The following is a 24868-nucleotide window of genomic DNA, read 5'->3' on the forward strand; positions in this document are numbered from 1 at the left end:
TCGAATTCTGTTTCCCAGTCTGACAATAAGTGGAAAATGCGAGGAGAGAACGAGGTTTGGGAAGGGAAGCTTCGACCCGAGTTCCAAACGAATTTAAAGGCGCAAGATGATACGGGACACGGTGTACTCGCGCGGCGCGACGCCGAAGAAAACCACTCGAGCCCCGGCGATAACTGTACAAAATAGTTTCATGCAGCCAGCTACATCGCCACGAGCATTCTTCGTACCGCTGCTAAACTGCCTGGCACAAGCAGGTCAAGGAAACACTTCAAGAATCTAATAACGACGCTATTCGAGATGCTTGGAGTAGTCTCTTAACGATTTTGTCAACTATTCGACCCGCTCCTTCCCACTCCACTCCCCCTCGTCACGTGAAACTTACATTTTCGTTCTGGCGATAATCGTTTTCGCGACTCTGCGACACACACAGTCACAGATAACTCGAGTGCATCGTTCGTGAACGTTTAAATTTTTTCGAGATCGAGAGAACGTCGAAGAGCGAAAGACGAAGAAAACGAAACACGACGAAGAAAAGAAAAATGAAAGGGGGCGAGAAACACATGGTGTTTAAGAACATCGGCGAGACCGAGAGTAACGAAGTAAAATACGATCTCTTTCCCCAAGTTCTTCTCTATAATTGTACTTCAACTATAATTTGAGAGCATCCGCGAACGCTCGAGAGACTTTCTTTCAAGCGTGCTTTGCCCCTCGGCTGAAATTTCCCAACTTGTTCATTAAAATTCCACGTGTTTCACGATCCCTGGCCAGCCAACTCCGTTTCGTTACTCCTCTTCACGAGACGAGAGACTATTTTCGAGAATTGGATAAAGCGCTTCTGGTCGTTGTCTCTCACAGTCTCTGATACTTTTCATTTATTTCGTTGTCGGCGTTGGGATTTCACGATTTTGTGAAAAGATAAAATGCACGCGTGATAGGAAGAATATGTTATTGTGGGATGGGCAAATTCTGGGAAAGGGCCCAGAATTTTCTCCAATGCCCGACGATTGCAGATGTCCCAAGTGGTAGAATCATAAACAGTAGAGAAAGTTAGGGATTGTTTATGGCTAGCCTTAGCGCTTAAGACATTAAGGGTATGGATGCGTTTGTGTGTATGAATGACGAATTTTTGTGCAGATGAAGAAGGCAGTGAGTGTCGAGAGAGAACAGAGTGAGCGAGCCGTGAAAGAGAAAAGACAGCAAGTTTAGCAATTAAGAAAATAGTGTAAACCGTCATTTATAATCATCGTTAAACAAATTTCCTTTATTTAACCTAAAATAAACAACCATCCTTTTATCGAAATTCCCACAAATTGGGGTCTCAAGCCGGGATTCCTACATTATTGAAATTTCGTTCTTTACCAGAGGTGAAAAACAAAACGAGTCTCAGTACATATGTATGTTTTTACGTTTTCATTTCACGCATTTTTCACGGCGGAGTCGCGCTCCTTTTATTTCTAAAGAAACTAAAGCTGTATAATTTGTTTGACAAGTGGAGTAAATTACTTGCATCGTAGGTGGGCGGTGCTACTAACGCGTTAAATATTTATAATACGCGATATTTCATTCGTGAAGCTTTAAAAGAGCGTGTGAAAAGTTCTTGAGGCGAACTCGCCTGTGAATCAAATGAAACGATTAACATCTAAGAAGCAGAATAAAACGTAAAACGTAAAGTTTCATTTCCCCCTTTTTTCTAATCTTCGTATTTTTTTTTTCTGATTTACGATCGATACTCCACCCATGAATTAAAAACGAAATTCGCAACCAAACATCCGCCCGACTCGGTGTTTTATTCCAAATACACCGTTATGCAAACGATATTTCCACCGAAATTGTTTCTCCGATCATTTTGAGGCAGAAGCAACTTTCGAATTTCGACATTGTACCTTCAACTTCAAATTGCAAAGTTTTTCAATGATACTGTTTGTTCTTTTTCTTTTTCCTTTTTTTTTTTTATCCTGAATAAGATAAGCGCATTTGTCGAAAACAACAAGCGAGAGAGCATGAAATATTCATTGACGCACAGGCAAGAAGGGAACAGAGGGAACAATCCATTTTCGGCCGCTGCATATCGTTAAATTTACAATCGGTAAACATTTAAATTCAACTTCAACAAAGACACCGCCAGGACACGAGGATTATTAATCTCTAGACAAACGTTGCTAACGAAGGACGAGCCGGGTTATGTACATAAATGTAGGAAACAAGCAAAGTCGGGGGGATTGTCTCGCTGGGTAATCGATACCGCCTGGTATGGGACGCATATCATCGCACCATTTTCGGCAATTTTGTTACAAAATTCCCAAATGTTAATGTTACAAAATTAACGGTTCCAGCTTAACACGTTCCGCGCTGATTTTTTTATTACTTTTGTACACGCCCCACGTACTACGATTAATAATTTTCCTTCTGTGAAGTGTGTCTCGCAATTTTGATAACAGTGCAAGAACCACAATTAACAAGAAAAGTGTCTTTAGGGTTTAGAGATGCGTTAGAGAACAAAGCAATAAATTTAACTCTGAGACATTAGTTTTAACAAACAATTTTTTAACGATGTGAAAATCAATTTGAAATAAAAGATTCTGTTCCAAAGATTTTTAGTATTATTGTTCATGTACTGACTGATGACATATAACATTAAATAATAATTTATTATTAAATTTATATTATTTATATTATTATTAAATTTAGAATACTTACTATAAAAATTATATAATACTGTACAACAATATTAAATACTAATAAGTAATATTTACTTCAACGTTACTTTAACTTTTTAACGTTTAATTTGATAACAAATTTTACAGCGTCCCCTCAGGTTTTTTGTATTATTGTTCATGTGACTAATGACATATAACATTAAATAATAATTTATTATTAAATTTAAAAATTATATAATACTGTACAACAATATTAAATACTAATAAGTAATATTTATTTCAACGTTACTTTAACTTTTTAACATTATTTTGATAACAAACTCACCGAACTGAGTTGATTTTAACAGACAGTCAGGGAAAATGATCGTATGCACCCGTGTCACGTGACTTTGCGACAAATTTTTAAAAAATTTTCCTCGTTTTACAACGAAAACTTCAAATAGCTTGAACAAAGTTCGCTGTGGGTGGTATACGTCCCACGCGGCACGAAACTTGTTAATCTAGCAACTTCATTCCGATTTCGATCGCTGACTGATTTCTTATTTTCGTCATTGAAATGAAGTCCTTACGACCGTGCTGAAGCTCGTAATTCGAAAATATAGACCCTTTTGAAGTTGATCTGCGTATTTTCACAAACGAGGAACGTTTTACCACGAGTTGTAAATCAGACCAGCTCTCGAATCGAGATTATGCGAAAATTCTTAAATAAATTTCATCCGACAAAAAAGAGAGAAAAAGAGAGAGAGAAAGAAGGGTGGTTAGCTTTTTCAGACTAGCTTCGTTCGTTCCATTTTCCCAGCACTACCCTGATTCTCCTCGTGCCTGAAATTTCATCGCTCGACTAAAGAAGCATAAGAGAACGGCCGAGTATCTTTCGTCGTATTTAATTTTAACACAGGTCGAAATGATATTATTTTTCAAGCATCGAAAGAATTAGGTTCCCCGGGCAAATGGAATTCTCGTTTTCAAAGTTGGAGGAAGCTTGCTCCGCTTTTCCGACCGTGCTCTTAAGCAATCTCACACTTGATTCTTCCGTTTTGTTATGAAAAATTCACTAACTCTAGCGAAAAATCTAATTTTTAATGAATCTTTAATGTCAAATTCTAAGGAATATGTGTGTGTGTGTGAAAATTGACGATTGGACGTTTAAAATTACGCTTCAACCGTTGGCGAAATTAGCAAACGAACTCGTAAAGTCCGTGAACCGGATGTTCGGATTTGCGAGGCTCTGTTAAAAGAAACGATCGGGGATTCGCAGAAAATGAAAGAACGAAAAGGGGAGAAAAGAGGGAAAAGGAAGAAGAGAAAGAGAGAGAGAGAGAGAGAGAGAGAGAGTAAAGGAGAGCAATCAATTTGCTGCAATCGTATTCGTACTTCCGCCCGAGTGTGCAATAAGCGAACGCCGCCCGATAAGATACGAGAAGAAGCTGGCTGAGTCGACTATATTTATTAATTGAATTCACCAGTAGATACAGAAAATCGAAGTTTCTCTCCCTCTTCTCGTGATTAGATAGAACGAATTACGAGCTTCAATTAGATATTTCTCGGTGAAAAAGCACGCAACGTTAATCGACGAAGAGATAATCTTAACCTCGAGAGAAGATTTTTTTCGTACCAAAGAATGGCAATATTTTCTCAACAGTTTCAAGAATACTTAAGTGTAACCCAGGCAAAATAAATAATAAATTTATTACTTCTCAATGATTTATATCCAGTGATATCACACCGGCGAGTTCAAAAGGAAAAGAAAGCGACGAATTGTTTGTATACGGTATTGGTCACTCGTTACGGTCCGCAATCAGTTGCCAGAGCAATCGGTTAAATATAAAGATTTCCCCTCTTACGGATCTTCTTAATCCCCCGAGTGGTCGGGTAGACTTTCAGAAACGCGGAAGTGAATCGCATTTGGAATAGTGCGGACAATCGATACGGTTATAAGTAACGCGGTATAAAATATAAAATCGATTGACCTATGAGTTTCTTTGAAGTCTGTGCCTTCTGTGAATGCCTCTCATTCAACGATTGACTGATTGCGAATCGACTGATCTATATGATACTATAAACTCTCTTTTCCTCTGTCTGTCTCGCTCTGTAAAGTTCATCAGCTTCAAAAGCCAGGGTCAAACGCCTCCGATTGTGTATCGACGTGACATCTCAAGATCAATTCTGCCGTATGAATGGGATGTACACCACCCAGCTACAAACGTGAAAACGGTGTCAATCGGGGAATCGTTGCCTATTGCTAATGCAGACGTGCTATTCAAACAGTACACGCAAAGATTCTGCAAGACCTTCGCGGAATAATCTATTGCCATCTGATTACAGTAGAATTTCCATTAAACTTCAACTTTACTTACTAGTTTCCTCAAATTAAAGATCTTATCGCACGCGCTACCTCACCCCGGTACTTCGCAATTACCAACGCGATCTTAATTATTCCATTACGCGCATCAATGACATTCCACGGATAGGAAAATGAAATGAAAACTCATTTCGCGCGAAAGAAGATGCAAAACGTCTCTCTTTCTCTCTCGATGAGATTCTAGAACCTAGAATTTCGCAATCGAAGCAGCGTTTTAAAGCTACGTCGGTTCATTAAGCTCTCTCTCTCTCTCTCTTTCTCTCTCTCTCTCTCTCTCTCTCTGGTTGGTGTCACGCCTCGAAGCGGAAGCGTCCCAAGCTTTGTCCCGAAAAAAAACCAGTCGACCAGTGTCGTCGTTGGTAACCGCAAAAAAACGAAACAGGGTTACAAACCGCATCCCCGGGTCGAAATCCCCTCCGCACTTTATTATACTTTGCAGCCACGTAGCCGCAAGTACGAAAACGCTAACCTACATGCCTAGTCGCGTAGCAAATCATATTCAGTTGGCAAAATGAAAACGGTCCGCGATACATTCTCGCGTTCGTTCAATCTAGCCATATTTCTATCTACACGAGTATCGCGTTATATGCTATACTTGTGAGTTATCGTTGCAAAAAAACGTTCATCTACGTAGAAAATTATTTACGAAATGACAACCCCTCCATCATATTAATTAAACTAATTGGACAAAGTCAAAGTGTTTGTATCGAACATCGATCAGATAATTAAGGCGTTTCGTGTCAGAAATTTGCGAATAAATTTAACACTCGACTGGGGAAGAGATCTCTAGATCGAGTTAAATGCATCGGGCGAATCTTTGAAATGCGTTAATATTCAAAAGCGGTGGTATTAAATAGGCGAATGTTTCAAATAAGATGAAAGCCGAGAGATATCGCTCTCAAAGATTACAGATTAGATTGAAAGCTTTCGAGCTGACAGCCAGCGTGTAAATATCGGACGAATGGATATTCTATAGTTTTTCTACAATTGTACGATTGAACGATTGAATTCAAGGCTCAGGTGAACTTAATAATCTAGGCTCAACGTGGTTGGAGTATAATATAGTTCTGTGTAATAGATAAACTATTAAATTAACTAAACGCTGAACAACAATCGGGGGAAAAAGGCAGGATCTCTTTTATCGAACTGATCTTTTCTCCTCGTCACGCGAGAATTCGCCAACATTTGTTCTTGAAAAATACTTTCTTACCCCTGCTATCTATCTTGCTCTGTCTCTTACCCTTGATAAATCGTAGTCGGCCACGATATTCGAGGACGGAGGAAGGCCACACGTGGGTGGACGATCCGTCGTCAGTTGATCGACGAATGGTATCGATGACAAATGCTTAAACGGGAAGACAAATTGCCTCGAATCCAACGGAATTGGAATATTCGATCTCCTGTCTCACGATTGAAAAAAAAAAAAGGATTGAGAAAAGACTACTTTAACGAAAAGTGTACCATCTGAATTGTAAAATCGGCTGGCAAGGGTGGAATTATCGAATTCGATAATTATCACAGACGATAGTCTGATTAGATGAAAATTCTTGTTCTTTTCGATTGGAAATTTTATTGTCAATCTTAGCTACTTCGTACCCATTTGTCTTTACTTCTCCATTCGGTCATACGTAAGTAGAACATGTCCATGTGTAGTCAGGCCAGTACTCTAGATCAAATATTAGTTATCTACTACTCTCTTAACTCGTCGCTTCCATACGAATCGCGAAAAGAAAACTTGCGCAACTTTATAGCCGCGTAACCACAGCTGCTAAATATCTCAACATCGATCCAGCAAATTTATTAAAAGTTTCACTACTCCCCCCGTAGTCTCACATTATTCACGATGCGCGTGAAAGTTAGCCGCAACGATACATCAAGGAATTTGGATACCGAGAGATTGTTATTATCCACGACAGAGTAATGTTGAGTTATTCACAGTGTATATACGTGACGACGAGCACGCGAGTAACGCGCCACTCCTGTGTTTTTATTGATTTTTAAATTGTTGCTACATGTGACGAAGCGCATTAACAATCGTTAATTTCCCTGCCGTTACACAGGTTACATAATAAACGGCGTAATTAAATCGACCATTGGCGAACGAAAATCGTAAAGCACAACGCGAGACTGTGCGTGTATGAAAACCGCCCTTATTTCCCTCGATGTTACATTTTTCTTCTCCAAACGTGATTTGTCCCGACGACATTGTGAAAACAAGGAGGGAACGTTTGAGATCTCCAATGAAATTTTAGCACATATTTCTCTGAGAGGTAAGGAAAACACGAGAAAGATGTCAGGTCTCGGAGGTACGATCAGCCCGACACTGTGTATACGCGGATCTTTCGCAATTTTTTAATAAAAAGTTACACGTACGAACAATAGAATCACCGAAACATGGAGAAACTATGCTAATAAATTGACGAGTTCGAATTGTAGTTTCATTCGGTGACATGCACGTGTATATCACGTGGAAGAAATCGAAACGAAACAAACGAAAAAAATCTCTGATATCGATTTATCACTATGCGCGGGGATTTTTAATCGTTCAGTCAGCTCGGTCATTAATAACCGAATGGAAAATATCCAGTGACAACGAGCAACGAACAGCGCGATAAATAATAAAGTGGTTTACACTAAAATAGGTCAGCCAATCGGGTTAAGAGATTTCTCTGATAATAAATACTCCGAAAAGGAAGTTAAACAACGTTATGGAACGTAATTACATCTGCAAGTAGACATGAATTACCCTCTTACGAGCGAAGGCTGCTCGTGAAAAAAAAAAAAAAAAAGTGAAAAAGAAAAGACACGAGGATGAAATGAGTTGAACGAAAGGGCGCTAATATATATCACAATGAAATTATTGAAATCTGAAGACTTTGCAATTAGGACCGTAATTATTTCCTACGATTAACTCCATTGTCCTAGAAAAATGCCCTGACGAAAGGACAGGATGTAAGACAATGACAGAGAGCGCTGTCACGCGAATAAATTTCTTTAAATAAATCCAATGAGCAGAAACGAACGTAATAATTCAGATTATCCACGAGCACGAGATTTAAAAAAGAAAAAATTTTCAACGTACCTCTATATGAACATCTCTATCTACGAACCTTCGACTTCCTGATACTTTGTCTCAGAGTCTCTGAAAAGTTGAAAATTATCCTTGCCGAATATAATAAATCTTGTAGCGAATTTTCTCGAATATGCTCGCAGCGTGAAAAAAGTTTCGACTGACAAAGAGGAGGAATGACTTGCTTCACTGTCGCGTAGCCGACGTGAAAAGAAAAAGAAAGACGAAAAAACAGTTAGCCGGACTAATTTCCCGGCTAATCGAATAGCACGCGGATATAACTTGCAGACCTTAAGCCCCCCGAAATAATATTGACTTTCAATTTACATTTCCAATAATTCAGTTCCATGTGCAGTTGTGCGGGCAAACCTATGCCCCGCAACGTATGTCACGTACACAGTTGAACACGTGTTACGTGAACTGGTACTGTATAAAGGGTTGTAGGAGAACGGATTTGAGAGACGGCAGGAGAAACTGGAATGCCGCCAACTTTCCATGTTCGATGATTTCACATTAAACTTTCAATGTACGGCCGCGTCGGCGGATGTCGCGGGTAACGACAAACGAAGGCTTAGCAAAGCGGCGATAAACGGGGAGGGGGAAGCATTTTATTAAAGAGCCTTTTTCGCGAGAACATCTCCATCGTTACATTATGAAGAAGACACTACGCGGAAGTTGTTCTATATAAAAGCCATTCGCGTTCATAAAGGAGTAACAACCGCCTCGACCTGCCTCGCGACAGAGAAACACTTTATAAAGAGCTCTAACAAACGCTGTTTCCACGTGGACAGTCTCCTACGAACTTTTTTTTCTTTCGTTATGCATATTTCAACGTTTGGCGATTGAGGGTTGAAGATAATGGCGAAGAAAGCCTTTCGAACAGCCTCTTTATTTTGCTGAATATTTCAAGACACGGATGCCAGTGGAAAACGATCGTTAAACGCTTGCTACGCCCTTTTACGATGGACAACGTGGAAATTGTTGTTTTCCCTTTCGTCGATAATAGACGTAGAAGGATAGAGATGCAGCAGAGAAAGGCAGTAGAATCGTGAGAGAAAGAGACGACAGAATTCTTCGTCGGACCTAATACTTCGATCGGTTTGTCTGACCCTAGACAGATCATTTCCCCTTGAGGTCTTGCATTTCCTTTCTCTCTCGAACTCTAGCTTGGGTCTACGACAAGGTCTATCACGTCCAGCGATACTTTACGATATAACTTTATAATATTGATCTCCAGCTAGATAACGAATTGAGTTACTCAGTTCTACAACACTTCCATGAATATAAATGAAATCAAGTAACTTGACTGAAACTGGATGGAAACCGAGAAATTGAAAACCGAGATACAGGTTCAAAAATAAGCCTGACGCAACCTAAGCAATCTAACAATAACAAAACACTGCTGGGAATCACGTTCCTGAATAAATCCAAAGTATTTGCTCAGCATCAGGGAAAAAGGGAACGTAATCTCGACTAAATCGTGTTTGACTCGCACACAATGCACGTTACATATTTGCCAAACGACAAGAGTATTTGGCTAACTGATCCCCTGATTATATTTAGCAACGTGCTCGCAACGCTCGGGAAAGCCCGTTATCGTCACCCGAGATGGAGACGAAAAAAGGAATTCTGATAAGGTTACTCACGTGTCTCCGATGGGTCGGTGTAACGTGCGCAGCACACGAGATCCTCGCGACAAATACGTCGGCAATAAACTTGCACAGCACAATCGAAGCACTGATCGGAGAGCACACCAAAAAAAACCAGTTCACTTCAGTCGAATAATCGCACGATACATCTAGAAACTACGCCCTACGATCTCGTTCGGGAGATCGAGACAATGTTACAGTCACTTGGTCTCCATCGTGTCGTTTCGTTTTCGTTTTCACGCCAGCTTTGGGACAAGTTCATCCTCTCCTTCCTTTCTCTTCACCATTCCCACCGCCGCTATTTATCTCAGCCTGCAAAACAACGTAAACATGTAACAACCACGTATCTAAAGAGTCCGTGTTACGAGAGCGTTAATTGTTACGAGAATTGGAGAGAAAAGAATACGACGCACGCGTCCCTTCTGCGAGAATCACACGCGGGAAATTTAAATCATCAACGTCCTTCTCGTTTCCCGCGTTTCCACCGCGCATTGTAAATAAACGTTGAGACAGAGAGATCCGTCAAGGTGAACGAGACACGTGCGTCTTTCGATTTCAGAGAGAAATCGACAAAAAGGAAAAAGAAAAATAGCGAGTGTTACTGCCGCGTAACGGCACAAACGCGACTTACTATGTAGATCGTGCCCGAACGCCACGATTCCTGTACTCGCCCCGCCGCAGATTCCTGGTTGTTAATCACGCCGCCCATCTCCCATCACGTTGAAATGCGGACCTCGGGAACGTAAGGACAGAGAGAAAAAATCGCGGAACGAGATTCGCTCCGCCGCGAGGTGGCCACGAAACGAGGTTAATGGCACTCGAGATCCTACATACACAGGCTGGCTCCCTCAGACACGTCGTTCTTGATCAGCTGCACTAAGACCGAATTCGTACGCGAAATTCGTCGGTATCGACGGGACGAGTAACAGAGATAGTGAACACGCACGCACACACACACACACGCGCGAGTTTGAAGGACGAGTACGCACGGGTACGGGACGAGGCACAGAATATCCCCCCGTGAACGTCAATTTTCACCAACAGCAGGGACGGCACTTATAGTAACCCACTTTCCAGCGACATTGTTCCATTCCAGTGGCAGTTTACCCGCGCGATATATTCCTCGAAGCGATTATTTCTCGACTCGCTCGAGTACCATATGTCCGCGAATCTCGCCGATTCGTATCATACCGAGACAACCAGCTGACAGCGTCAGAGGACTGCGAAGAGGAAAACAGCCCTCGCCTTGCTCCATTTAACTGTTCGACACTTTCAACGGATCGTTTCGCAGGGACGATCTCCTCTTTGGTGTGCGGTGTTGGCGATTGTGTTCCGTTTCGACGAACGATGACCCGACAAGCGTCGCGAGCCGTCCGTTTCGGATGAAAAATTCGAAAACGGAGAACGCGTAACGAGAATGGTGCACATATCGAATAACCTCGCGCAGCCAAAATGGTGGACGACACTCCCGTGTTCCGCTTTAACTCGGTCGCCTGCCGCGTCCTCCTCTCGCGGCTGATAACCGTCGGTGGTTCGAACACGGCCCTCTGTTAAACAGAGGAGCCAGTCGCACGGATGATCTCGAACAGGAATCACACTGTCGAAGACGAATCGAGACGAAACGAGAGCGAGATACGATCGAAGTACAGAGTGCACTGGAACCGCCTTCTGGTGCACAACACAACACAGCAACCTCCTTCGTACGTGCAAAGTGGACCACCCGGCTGGCGCGTTCTTCTATCCGTTTCCGCGATTACACGTCCGTCCGCGAATGTCCGTTAGCGGTTAGGGAACGATTCGTAGGGTCTGGAAAGGGCCTTGGCCCAGTCACCTGATCGTGGCGTGGAAAAAAGCTCCACGAAAGACGGCAGCGTCGACAGGCTCCTCGCCGAGGGCATTCCAGCGCAGGCAGGGTGGACCGAAACGAACGCCGCGCCATCTGCCGGCCAAGCCGTTCACCCGACGACTGGCATGGCCGCGCAACCAACCCTTGCGTCAATAACAATCCAATTGTACACGGCGACGCGTGTTTTCGTCGCACACTTCGCATCGTGACGCGACAACCTCATCCTCCTGTCGTCATGCTTGAAACAACGACCACGACAACGACAACCAACGAGCTGTTGATATACGTCTCGTTACGCACGTATGAAACGCCGCGTACGTTTCACCCCGTTTTCGATTAACCGCGCACCGAAACTACAGGGGCGGCTGCGCGATTCGAACTGAGCGCAACTTCGCATGGGAACCGCGACCCCGCGACGGAAACGCACGAGAGCGTACGAAGCGAGTCTCGTCGAACGTCGAGACACCTACGAACGATTCTGCGAAATTTAAACGATCTCTTCGGTCGATCGAAGGGGTGAACGCTATCGTATGGTCAGACAGTGAACTGTTACCGAAAAACGAAATCAACTGATACGATAAAATAAATAACGCAATTATGCAAACATTTGGTTTTCGACAAGCACGCATTCGAGTTTCTCTTTCTTTAATTGCAATTAGTATTTTGTTATTTACTTAACAAGGGCGTTATTGATTTTGGTATCTGTAATGAAAAGTTACTTTTATATGTATGTATGTATATGTTTGTAGTTGTAATTCGACTAATCAAATAGATATATATTTATAGTTTATAAATGACAAGACAAAAGAAAAAAACCTTTTATTTCTATGTATGCATAGTCTTGTAATGTTTAAAATTCCAGTCGCGCATTCCCTGTTCTCCTTCTTTTTCTCCTTCTTCTTCTTCCTCTCCTCTCATTGAAAATTCCTCTTCTTTAGATACCTGAAACGTTAGTTCAGAATACCTTTGCTTTGTCCAAAGGCCGAAAAATTTTTGTTATGATAATTTATCGGATATTGAAAAAAATAGTTAAAATACGGATAATTAAAAAAATCTAAAAGAAACCTAAACCTTGGAACACTTTGTACATCTCTGTATATTATGTATATTTTCTACACTCCTATTCCTTCAGACCATAAATATAATTTTACTATTATTCAAATATAATCATATAAGAAAAGTATAATAAAGAAAGAAGACGATAAGATATGAAACTTTACTAATAACACGTACTGGTTCTTTGATCATACACCGAAGATAATTTAACTCGTTATCTTTCTGTAATTGCCACTGCCTACGCTCTCGACATCTTCTATAATTCAGTAACCAAAAACCAAGATAATTGACAGGATCGCAAGGTTTCTTTGTTACAATTTCCTTGATTGCCATCTTCAATGGCAATTTAAAATATTTTCTCAACCATTTACCATCGAAAGATAGTTCCAATTCATCCGTTAAACTTGTGGAGCATAACGTTTCACTTTCATCTTCTATCGTCTTTTCTTCAATGCCATCTTCGAAAATATTATTACTTAGTATTTTTTTCTAAATGTAATAGTATTTCATATTTGTAGTGAAATCAATCGTCATAAACGTACTTGAATAGATACTATCCAAGTTATTACAGACTCTTTTAAGACAATCGTTAACTTTTTTATCATTATCATCGTAATTTTTGGAGACTTTCTTAATCTCATCGTTCACTCCATCACATCTTTCTGAGAATGTAGTTAAAGGTAGACAACCGAATTGAATAAGAGTTGGATTCAGTATTGTCAACATCTCTTTCGTCGTTACTTTACTAGTGACATTACAATATACAACTAAATTAAATTATATTTTATGATAAAACAAAAATAAAATATGTCAACATATTATCACAAATAATTAAAGTAATTAAAGTATTATTTGTCCACGATGAAATTATCCAAACTAAGTTTATTTTACCTTTTGTCTCCATGAATACGAGCTTTTTGTCCAATTTTTTTCGCAAAAAGATTTAAAGACTCTGGAATGCTTATGTCGTTCGACAGAGGCTGGCCCTTTTTCATTCTGATCAATATTTATTCTGAAATAAACAGAATATTTTAATCAAACAAAAAAAGATTAACGTAATTAATTATTAAATTTAATTATAACTGCATTATAATAAACATTATTTACATGTACGTTGAATTTGCAATAAAACAATGTTGCATCGCAACGAACTCACTTAACCAATTTAATATCAATCTTATTCAACAGATATATATATAAGGTGAACTGTAAAATGATATTCTTGAAGAACTATCATAAATACTCTTTCTGTGTATTTTGTAAAGAAATTAACTGAAAGTAAAAAGATTTTTGCTTTTTTCACTGTCATTTTTTTTCTTTTTTATCTCAAAGTTTTTTTGATCCCAAATACAACATCTCACAGTACCTTGCATAATGTTTAAAATTGCAAACGTCTATATTTTTGCATATAAAATATTTTCAAACTACACATCGTATGCATGACAATACCCAGCTTCACACATCAGTCTTCCATATGTCTACAATAAATTTCGAAACAGTAGTTCTTGATATTAACTAATTGTGACGTGATCTCGCGATAACAGTGCTGAACTGTCAATCACTGCTAATGAATATTTACGTGGTGTGATGTTTTCAAAAATTTCATACCGTACTCTGATTGTAACCAGAAAAGTATAGTCGAAGATAAGAAAAATCTAACCACAGAAATTTCCAAGATAATAAGCTTTTTCACGCGCCCATGATGAAAAGACAAATACATACGGCATATATAATGATCAAACTCTTACACACGGGGCATAAATACATCAGGAATCTTATCGGGATGCAAATCTTCCGATCTCAACTGATGTCTTCCTGCTATAAGTTATATGAGTCAGTTCGGATAATTTCATCCGACCTGACAAGACAGCCACTACATCCTGCACATTTCGTCTAACACCAAGAATCGGGATGTCTGTGGAAGACCCAAAAAAAGATGCAGATAGAAGAATCACAATCTGGCCACAATGGTTAGCTACGTGTACACGTGAGTATTTCAATATATCAGTCAAGCGAGATTAAGCGATTGTACGTTGCTTTATTTCTAAATGGAATAAATAATCGTGCAATCGCCGAAATTAATTATTTCTTAACCGATACTTAATACCCATAAGAATAATATGCATCGAGTTTTGTGAAAGTGATCACGAACGCGACGTTTACTTAACGTTAAACTTGATCAAGAGATCTAATACAATCTCTGGTACACATCAAAATGCGCCGCACCTCGAGCATCAAGGTATCTGTAGAGCTATGTCTATGAATGAGCTAATGAAATTATTCTCGCATCCGTTGACACAACTGTTTCATGGCCGTTTGTGACAGTCAGCTTAGCTGCTATCGGAAGTGGTCTCGCGAATGGTTGGACATCGCCATACTTGGCTCAACTGACATCAACGGAAGCGAGCATGCCTTTGAGACTGACAGATAGCGAAGCGTCCTGGGTAGCGTCTCTTTTAAATCTTGGCCGTCTGGTTGGGGCTTTGCTCAGTGCACTGTGTCAAGGTAAAGCTATTTCTTCATTGTCAGAAAAAAGACTCGTCCGTCGTCAAGTTTATTAATTTATACAAAACCTCTCCAGCCACGACACGAAGACACGCTTGAACTTGAAAAATGTTCTTTAATTATCCCTACACTCCTTCGAATTTGACGCTAAACACTTGTTTCATTTAAATTGCTCAGTACACCAGAAATGTTCGATAACTTTGACAAACATATACGTAGTTCGTAGTTGACCCGATCGATACTCTCTTACAGCAGACGATCGAGTGACCAAGCAAGGCAAACAATGGTGATCAACATTGTTAATCGAAAATTGAATAAGAACAAGGCAGCCACGACTCAGCACTCGTAGAAAAACATGATACGAAATTGTGGTACGTAGAAAAGTAAATGCAAGCAAATAATTGTAATCTGTGAATAGAGAATCATCAAGAAACGCACTTCTGATCTTTAAACAAAGATCTGGAAAAAAATGTAAAAAAAGAAGTTAACAAGTAGTCAGTGATCCGTCAAATATATGATTGTGCGACGTGTGACTGAGTTGTGGTAATCTTGTGGGTAATCAGGTAATTATAATTTTAACATGTCACGACATCATTTTCAGAATATATTGGACGGAAAAAAGTACTTCTACTTGCTGGAATACCATTAATAACGAGCTGGATATTCAGTATTTTCGCTACAACGGTTATGTGGCTCCACATCTCTAGATTCTGTTCGGGAATCGGATCGGGGATGATGTGGGCTGCATTATCCTTATATCTAAGCGAAATCGCCGATCCGAAAATTCGTGGATCACTGGTAAGTTTCTATTTAATTCTTATGTCCTGCGCTACAAGTAAATGAAATGAATGAAAATATTATCGAAACATCTGCCCGCAATATTTTACTCCGAATTTTTATCAAAGAACATCATTTGCATATCGTGCATCAATTAAATTGATTAAATCATCTCTTAAAAAGTAATGTCTTAAAATAAACTTCTTTCTATCTACATGAATATTCTGAATGAGATTTCTTATCCGATAAAGCTATACCTGTGGTCACGTCTTTAGATATCCATGAACGTGAATGCATCTTCCGTTGGTATGTTCTTGGGCAATGCAATGGGTCCTTATCTGTCCATGGAGATGTTCGGGTACGTGAGCCTCGTTCCGAGTATCCTCTTCATGATCCTCTTCAGTTTGATACCCGAATCACCCTACCATTACCTCCTACACGGAGATATCGACAAGGCTGAGGCATCCTTGAAGTGGTTTAGGCGAGAAGCTGACGTCAAAGCCGAGATGCGAGATCTTCAAGAATTCGTCGACGGAGCTGAAACTAATATTTTCCTAAAGTTGAAGGAGTTCCTCATGCCAAGTACTCATCGATTTTCTTTTTCAACTTAAAACATTTCCAGAAAAGCTAGCGACAAAAGAATTCATTTACAAGACAACAAATTAAAATTTGCTTCGTTGCTAACATTTCGCTCTGATATGATTATTAAATATTTAAGAGAATTAACATCGTTACGTTACTTCGTATTCATCATTCCTACTATGAACGTGGTATTTCTAGCAGTTTAGCTTTCTCTTACGATTTTCTCCAAACTAATCTCGAACTACTTTAGAAAGCTTCGTAACCCTTTCTGTCTTCATCATAATGAAAATTTTAAGCACCGAAGTTAAGAAACTAATAACGAACGAAACGATCAATCCTGAATTTTTTTCTATTTCATTTCAGGTAATTTAAAGAAACCTCTCGTCATAATTGGTATCTACGTGTTCTCCTATGTGAGTGGATACAGTGCATTGTACTCTTACGCGGAAATAATCCTGACAAAAGGCAGAATTACCATAACACCAAGCCTAGTGGTAACGATCCTTGGATTCTGTATGATCGTAGCCGGTTCGACAGCTACATTACTAGTCGACAAATTGGGTAGAAAATGTCTCTTGATAATGTCTAGTGTAGGAACATCGATATCATTGGCACTTTTAGGATTGCATTTTCATTTTCTTTCATTAGAATATGATCCAAATACTTTGACGTGGTTACCGATAATCGCGTTATTAACTCTTAACTTGTCCATGTCCTCTGGATTATTGCCGATTCCAAGCACACTTTTAGGTGAAATGTTCACTGCCAATATGAAAAATATGGCCACCTTATGCGTGAGTTCCAGTAACGCTTTGCTCTCTTTCGCGAGTGCTAAGTCTTATCAACCCTTTTTAGATCTAGTCGGTGAAAAATTTGTATATTGGACTTACAGTATCTGTGTGCTGTTCTCGGTACCGTATGTCTATTTTTTAATTCCGGAAACGATGGGCAAAAGTCTCATAGAAATTCAACGGTCAATAAAAAAATGATAGTACATCGAAATCTCTTTTTAACTTCAGCTTTACTTCACCTAGAAAAATAGCTCGTTATAAAAGAACAAAAATTGTAAGACTATAACTCATACTATTTATGAAATGTGAATGTTAATTATAAGGTAATATATAATTATGTTAAGATTCATTCATCCTTTTCATTATACTATTTCATCATGTATTATAACAATGTATAGAATGTTTGTAAACGAATGAAATTCATTTAAATTCAATTATTATTACTAATTATTGTACCTTTCATACGTCGACGAAACGGAACTTAATTTTTTTTTTAAGATGATATCGGAGAAACGTCCGGATAAAGACTAACTCTATCATACTGAGTCTCCCAAGCAATTCGGTACCTAGCTGTAGTTAAAATTTCATCGCTAAAAAAGAGAAGAAAATTGTAGCAACTTACATACCGTTCCTACTACTTACAGTATGAATTATTAATCAAATCATAAATCAGATATGACCGAAGTAAAAAAATGCACGTTCAATGTGATGGCATTGATATTGAAAAATGCTGTACTTTGACTACAAAAAGATACCTACATAAAACCTCATGTTTTATAATCTATAATACCGTTATAAAGAATTCTCTGCCGGAAACATGTAATAGAAAAGGTAGAAACTCGCAGACACGCATCCAATTTCACATGTAGGGAGAAGATGAAAGAGCTACCTAATACGTCGTTCGATTATTACACATTACCGAATAAGATCTCGTGTGGTATACTTGGGATATGGCCTATCGATGAGGGAAGTTCGACATTTAGCAAAATATTCACATACTGCCGCGTAATAGTTGCAATAACGGCACTCAATAGTGTCTTTGTGCCCGAAATTATGGCGATAGCAGTAAATTGGGGTGACATACAGATTCTAACAGGTAAGATTCACTAAATTGACTTGTATCTCACGTTTCTACAAACGAGAACTTCTGTTTCTTTAGCAACGCAATAAATCACATTCATTCTCAAATTAGGAATAGGATGTGTTTTAACATCAGTCGGACAAGTATTATACAAAATAATTTACTTAGTAGCGAGAAGAGAGAAAGCACATGAGCTTTATAATGAAATACGAAGTCTATGGGATGCTACCGATGATCCCAATGAAAAGAAATCTTACCAACAAATCGCTTATTGGGCTCGAACTGTTACAATAACTTTTTATGCATGCGTCTTGTGCAATGTGATCTTTTTCACAACGTCTGCAATTATCGATTATTTATGTAATGACAATCGACATTTACCTTTTGACGTCTGGTAAAAATCGTCCTTATCTACTTTCATTTCTCCTGCCATTGATCATGAAAAGAATGTAAATAACGAAAATATACAGCAACGATATTCTAACATCACTGTCAGGTACGGAACAGACATCTCAGCTTCTCCCAAATTCGAAATCGCCTTCTTTTGTCAACTGTTGGCATGCATCGTGGGAATTTCAGCGATCACTGGTGTAGACTGTACATTTATGACCATAATTTTACACGTGGCTGGACAGTTTAAACTAATCAAAACCTGGATCAACAAAATTGGAAATGAAATCAATCGCGAGTCCGTTCATTTAGATAAGTTTGAAATGGACCTGTTTAAGTGCATTCGCCATCACCAGCGGATCATACAGTAAACATTTTGCTATTTTCAATCTTGTTCTTTTCGCAACGTGTAACAACTTTTCTCCATATAAATTTTTATCATTTATACTACTACTTTTATACAGTGTGGTGGACGATATAAATAATTTATTAACTCCCATCCTTTTCATGCAACTTCTTACGAGTGGAATAGAAATTTGTTTAAGTGGATACGCAATGCTCGATAACGGTGCAGCAGTTATCGATATAATGAAATTTACAACCCATTTTATATCCATGGCGGTAGAACTCCTTTTATGGTGTTGGCCCGGTGAAATTCTTGTCCATGAAAGTGAAGAAATAGGGCAGGTAATTTATTTCAATATACCGTGGTACAATTTACCACCAATTTACAGGAGACATCTTTGCTTCGTGATAGTTAGAGCGCAACAATATTGCAGTATCACGGCATTAACATTCAAAGTATTATCTATTCACACGTTAACAAGCGTGAGTACTCATTGTTTTAATTTTGAAAATTAAATTTTAAAAAAAGTCAAGAACGACCAGAATATAAAACTTAATTATAAAAAATCAATTCTTGCAACACTAAAATATAAATCAAAATACAAATGATTTCAGGTGTTCAACACAGCTGCTTCATATTTTACATTGTTGCGAAAAATGCAAGATTAAATTTCAATGAAAGTATAATTACAATGTACGATATTAAACAAAAATAGTCAAAGAAATATCTATAGTATAATACCACTGTACAATAGCTCAAAAAGTAATCTATAATTAGAAGTATAAATATTCATATTATATCGTACCTGTTTTTGTATAACTGCATGTAGATATTGCCCATACTATCCAATTTGAAAATTCTTGTCATCTGGTAGAAAAGTATCATTTGCAATTTTCATCTTCTTTAAATACTTTTAATTCCATATCTTCTGAACTTTCTGACGATTTTGAGTATACTACAAATATTAACATACGTCAGTATTATAAATATTTGCGTTAAATTATTTAAATATTATTGTGTCACACTATTTTCTACTTTATTATTTGGCAAAATCGAAGTAGACTGAGTTAATTTAAATCATTGCTAATATATTCTCTAATCTATCTCTGAAAATAATATCAGAAAGAAATTTTATGACAACGACAAATTTTTCCATCATGCGTCTCGGTAAACGACTTGATACGTACTAAATAGAAGTTTCAACTATGTTGCATGGAAAACCATATTAACAATTTAGATACAGTCCCCTCTACTTACAACATAGACTATTCATCAAACTACAAATCAGAAATAAGGGAATTAAAGAGGGACGTATGCAGAATAACATTAATATTGAACATGTTCCGAGCATAAGGAACATGCAAATAAAACCTTATGTTTTAGCGTATAATCTATAATATTGCTACAGAGAATTCCGTGTAGTAAAACTTGGTTAAAAGAAACAGAAAATAAATTTCCGTTTGCAACCATATCGCATGAAGGGAGAACATGAAAGAACTATCTAATACATCGATCGATTATTACATACTACCGAATAAGATCTTCTGTAGTGTTGTTGGAATGTGGCCTATCGACGAGAAAAGTTCAACGTCTAGCAAAATATTCGCATATTTCCGCTTGATAGTGACAGTGATTTTATACAGTTCTATCTTGGTGCCCCAAATTTGGGCGGTAGTAGTAAATTGGGGCAACATACAAACCGTAACAGGTAAGATTTTTAATGAAATTATCTGAAATTTTATATTTCACTTTCTGAAAGCGTAGCCAATCGATATTTCTCCTCAAATCAGAAATAGGGACCGCTTTAACATCAGTCGGACAAGTATTATACAAAGTAGTTTACGTAACAGCAAGAAGAGAAAAAGCACGTAAGCTTTATAATGAAATGCGATGTCTATGGGATTCTTCCGATGATCCTAACGAAAAGAAATCTTACGAACAAATTGCTTATTGGGCTCGAACTGTTACAATAATTTTCTTTGTATGCCTCTTGTGCAATGTGACCTTTTTCTTAACGTCGGCAATTATCAATTATTTAAGTAATGACAATCGACATTTACCTTTTATCGCCTGGTAAAAATCGTCCTTATCTACTTACATTTCTCCTGCCACTGATCATGAAAAGAATGTAAATAATGAAAATATACAGCTTTAACATTCTAACATCACTACTAACAGGTACGGGACAGACATCTCAGCGTCTCCCAAATTCGAAATCGTCTTCTTCTGCCAAATTTTGATATCCATCGGAGGAATTTCAGGAGTCGCTGGTATAGACTGCTCGATTATGACCGTAATATTACACGTGGCTGGACAGTTTAAACTAATCAAAACCTGGATGAATAAAATTGGAATTGAAATCAATCGCGAGCCTATTCATTTGGAAAAATTTGAAATAGACCTGTTTAAGTGCATTCGCCATCATCAGCGAATCATACAGTAAACATTTTGCTACTTTCAATCTCATTCATTTGGCAATGTATAATAGTCTTTCTTCTATATAAGTTTCTATTATTTTTATACAGTGTAGTGGACGATATAAATAATTTATTTACTCCCATCCTTTTTATGCAACTTCTTACGAGTGGAATAGAAATTTGTTTAACTGGATACGGAATGCTCGATAACGGGGCAGCAATTATCGATATGCTGAAATTTATGTGTTATTTCATTTCCATGACGGTGGAAATCCTTTTATTTTGTTGGCCCAGCGAAATTCTTGTTCATGAAAGTGAAGAAGTAGGTCACGTAATTTATTTCAATTTACCATGGTATAAGTTATCTCCAATTCATCGGAGACATCTTTGCCTTATGATTATTAGAGCGCAACGATATTGCAGTATCACGGCATTAACTTTCAAAGCATTATCTATTCAAACATTAACAAGCGTGAGTAGCCTTTTCTTTAATTTTGATAATAAAATTTACAACAGGCCAGAAACGACAAGAATATAAAACTTGATTATAGAAAATCAATTCTTGCAACACTAAAACAGAAATTAAAGTACAAATGATTTCAGGTATTCAACACAGCTGCTTCATATTTTACTTTGTTACGGCAAATGCAACAAGACCAAATTTCAACGAACACATAATTGCAGTGTATGATATTAAACAGAAATAGTCAAACGTATGTATAGTGTACGTATACGTATATACTGTGGTATCAGTATACAGTAGCTCAGAAAGTAATCTGTAATTAAAAGCATAAATTTTCATACCGTGTCTGATCCAATTTGAAAATTTTTGTTATCTGGTAGAAAAGTATGTCTACCACTTGCAGTTTTAGAATTACATTTTCATCTTCTTTCCATTCTTTTAATTCCATATGTTCTGAACTTTCCTGACGATTTCAAACATACTTTCACTACAAATATGAACATGCGTAAGTTATAAATATTTTTGTTACTTCTGTTACATTATTTTCTACTTCATTATTATTATTGCTAATATATTCCTTAATCTATCTCCGAAAATAATATCAGAAAGAAATCTTATCACAACGACAAATTTATCCGTAATATGACTCAGTAAGCGATTTGATACATACTAAACACGAGAAAAGTTTCAAGAGATTGCATGGAAAACCATATTATCAATTTAGATACTGTCCCCTCTACTTACAACACAGACTTTTCATCAAACTATGAATCAGAAATAGGGGACTTAAAGAGGGACGTATGCAGAATAACATTAATAATGAACATGTTTCGAGCGAAAGGAACACGCAAATAAACCCTTATGTTTTAGCGTGTAATCTATGATATTGCTACAGAGAATTCCGTGTTGTAAAACTTGATTGAAACATATAGAAAATAAGTTTCCGTTCGCAACCACATATCGCATGAAGGGAGAACATGAAAGAACTATCTAATACATCGTTCGATTATTACATACTACCGAATAAGATCTTCTGTAGTGTTGTTGGAATGTGGCCTATCGACGAGAAAAGTTCAACGTCTAGCAAAATATTCGCATATTTCCGCTTGATAGTGACAGTGATTTCATACAGTTCTATCTTTGTGCCCCAAATTTGGGCGATAGCAGTAAATTGGGGCGACATACAAGCCATAGCAGGTAAGATTTGAATGAAATTATCTCAAATTTTATATTTTACTTTCTGACCGCTCACCCAATCGATATTTCTCCTCAAATCAGAAATAGGGATCACAGTAACATCAATCGGACAAGCATTATACAAAATGTTTTACTTAATAGCAAGAAGAGAAAAAGCACATGAGCTCTATAATGAAATGCGAAGTCTATGGGATTCTTCCGATGATTCAAACGAAAAGAAATCTTACGAACAAATTGCTTATTGGGCTCGAATTGCTACAATAACTTTTTTTGTATCCCTCATGTGTAATGTGATCTCTTTCACAATATCTGGAATTATCGATTATTTAAGTAATAACCGACATTTACCTTTCGACGTCTGGTAACAATCTCTCCTATTGAGCATGAAAAGAATGAAAATAATGAAAATATACAGCTCTAACATTCTGACATCACTACTAACAGGTACGGAACAGACATCTCAGCGTCTCCCAAATTCGAAATCATCTTCATTTGTCAGCTGTTGGCATGCATCATAGGCACTTCAGGAGTCGTTGGTATAGACTGCTCGATTATGACCGTAATATTACACGTGGCTGGACAGTTTAAACTAATCAAAACCTGGATGAATAAAATTGGAACTGAAATCAATCGCGAGTCTGTTCATTTGGAAAAGTTCGAAATAGACCTGTTTAAGTGCATTCGCCATCACCAGCGGATCATACAGTAAACATTTTGCTATTTTCAATCTTGTTCTTTTCGCAACGTGTAACAACTTTTCTCCATATAAATTTTTATCATTTATACTACTACTTTTATACAGTGTGGTGAACGATATAAATAATTTATTTACTCCCATCCTTTTTATGCAACTTCTTACGAGTGGAATAGAAATTTGTTTAAGTGGATACGCAATGCTCGGATACAGGACAGCAATTATCGATGTGCTGAAATTTATATTTTATTTCATTTCCATGATGGTGGAAATTCTTTTATTTTGTTGGCCCAGCGAAATTCTTGTTCAAGAAAGTGAAGAAGTAGGTTACGTAATTTATTTCAATGTACCATGGTATAAGTTATCTCCAATTCATCGGAGACACCTTTGTCTTATGATTATTAGAGCACAACGATATTGCAGTATCACGGCATTAACTTTCAAAACATTATCTTTTCAAACATTAACAAGCGTGAGTAGCTATTTCTTTAATTTTGACAATAAAATTAACAACAGGCCAGAATATAAAACTTGATTATAGAAAATCAATTCTTGCAACACTAAAACAGAAATTAAAGTACAAATGATTTCAGGTATTCAACACAGCTGCTTCATATTTTACTTTGTTACGGCAAATGCATCAAGACCAAATTTCAACGAACACATAATTACCGTGTATGATATTAAACAAAAATAGTCAAACGTATGTATAGTATAGATGTACATATAGTGTGATATCATTATACAATACCTTAAAAAGTAATCTGTAATTAAAAGCATAAATTTTCATAATGTACCTGATATTTTATAACTGCATGTAGATATTGCCCATACTATCCAATTTGAAAATTCTTGTCATTTGGTAGAAGAGAATGTTTACCATTTACAATTTTACATTTTCATCTTCTTCTCATACTTTTAATTCCACATCTTCTGTACTTTCCTGACGATTCCAAGCACACTTTCACTACAAATATGAACATAC

The 24868-nt window shown here is 37.7% G+C and overlaps 5 protein-coding genes and 1 long non-coding RNA gene across 10 annotated transcripts in view; 3 read left to right on the forward strand and 3 right to left on the reverse strand.

Moving 5' to 3' along the window:
* LOC122537602 (peptidyl-prolyl cis-trans isomerase FKBP14-like) overlaps window positions 1-10015 on the reverse strand; it is a 41571-nt gene extending 31556 nt beyond the window's left edge. For both annotated transcript variants that reach the window (XM_043670887.1, XM_043670886.1), the window contains exon 1: window positions 9937-10015. In XM_043670887.1, coding sequence (XP_043526822.1) covers window positions 9937-10000 — 64 coding nt within the window. In that variant the 5' untranslated portion in view covers window positions 10001-10015. The remainder of the gene's footprint in view (window positions 1-9936) is intronic.
* Window positions 10001-16297, reverse strand: LOC122537601. The gene is made up of 6 exons (XM_043670885.1): window positions 16180-16297; window positions 13532-13652; window positions 13183-13385; window positions 12818-13098; window positions 12401-12526; window positions 10001-10050 (listed from the first exon to the last, which is right to left on the reverse strand). The coding sequence occupies exons 2-5, from the start codon at window positions 13633-13635 to the stop codon at window positions 12410-12412; spliced, it is 705 nt and encodes a 234-aa protein (XP_043526820.1). The 5' UTR covers window positions 13636-13652; window positions 16180-16297; the 3' UTR covers window positions 10001-10050; window positions 12401-12409.
* On the forward strand, window positions 14408-17501 carry LOC122537596 (facilitated trehalose transporter Tret1-like). 2 transcript variants are annotated; one of them, XM_043670877.1, is made up of 6 exons: window positions 14408-14627; window positions 14755-14879; window positions 14966-15145; window positions 15747-15943; window positions 16198-16504; window positions 16868-17501. In XM_043670877.1, exons 1-6 carry the CDS (start codon window positions 14608-14610, stop codon window positions 17491-17493), a joined length of 1455 nt encoding a protein of 484 aa, XP_043526812.1. In that variant the 5' UTR covers window positions 14408-14607; the 3' UTR covers window positions 17494-17501. The 2 variants fall into 2 exon arrangements, with proteins under 2 accessions (XP_043526812.1, XP_043526813.1); XM_043670878.1 differs by lacking the exon at window positions 14755-14879 and having other exon boundaries at window positions 14410-14627.
* Window positions 17502-17686: 185 nt separating this feature from the next.
* LOC122537604 lies at window positions 17687-20449 on the reverse strand. The gene is made up of 3 exons (XR_006308652.1): window positions 19918-20449; window positions 18758-19028; window positions 17687-17885 (listed from the first exon to the last, which is right to left on the reverse strand). It is a non-coding gene; the product is annotated as an uncharacterized LOC122537604 (long non-coding RNA).
* On the forward strand, window positions 18002-22251 carry LOC122537597 (putative odorant receptor 85d). 3 transcript variants are annotated; one of them, XM_043670882.1, is made up of 6 exons: window positions 18002-18391; window positions 18488-18770; window positions 21291-21551; window positions 21638-21851; window positions 21935-22001; window positions 22133-22251. In XM_043670882.1, exons 1-6 carry the CDS (start codon window positions 18172-18174, stop codon window positions 22234-22236), a joined length of 1149 nt encoding a protein of 382 aa, XP_043526817.1. In that variant the 5' UTR covers window positions 18002-18171; the 3' UTR covers window positions 22237-22251. The 3 variants fall into 3 exon arrangements, with proteins under 3 accessions (XP_043526817.1, XP_043526816.1, XP_043526815.1); XM_043670881.1 differs by lacking the exons at window positions 21291-21551; window positions 21638-21851; window positions 21935-22001; window positions 22133-22251 and adding exons at window positions 18873-19133; window positions 19231-19594; window positions 19727-19816; XM_043670880.1 differs by lacking the exons at window positions 18002-18391; window positions 18488-18770 and adding exons at window positions 20542-20820; window positions 20903-21185 and having other exon boundaries at window positions 21638-22001.
* A 355-nt stretch (window positions 22252-22606) lies between these two features.
* Window positions 22607-24623, forward strand: LOC122537598 (odorant receptor 13a-like). Its single transcript, XM_043670883.1, has 5 exons — window positions 22607-23189; window positions 23271-23550; window positions 23634-23894; window positions 23992-24355; window positions 24477-24623. The coding sequence occupies exons 1-5, from the start codon at window positions 22970-22972 to the stop codon at window positions 24549-24551; spliced, it is 1200 nt and encodes a 399-aa protein (XP_043526818.1). The 5' UTR covers window positions 22607-22969; the 3' UTR covers window positions 24552-24623.
* The last annotated feature ends 245 nt before the right edge of the window (window positions 24624-24868 follow it).

The sequence above is a fragment of the Frieseomelitta varia genome, unplaced genomic scaffold (assembly GCF_011392965.1).
Source record: "Frieseomelitta varia isolate USP_RPSP 00005682 unplaced genomic scaffold, Fvar_1.2 scaffold_920, whole genome shotgun sequence".
Taxonomy (NCBI): Eukaryota; Metazoa; Arthropoda; class Insecta; order Hymenoptera; family Apidae; genus Frieseomelitta; species Frieseomelitta varia.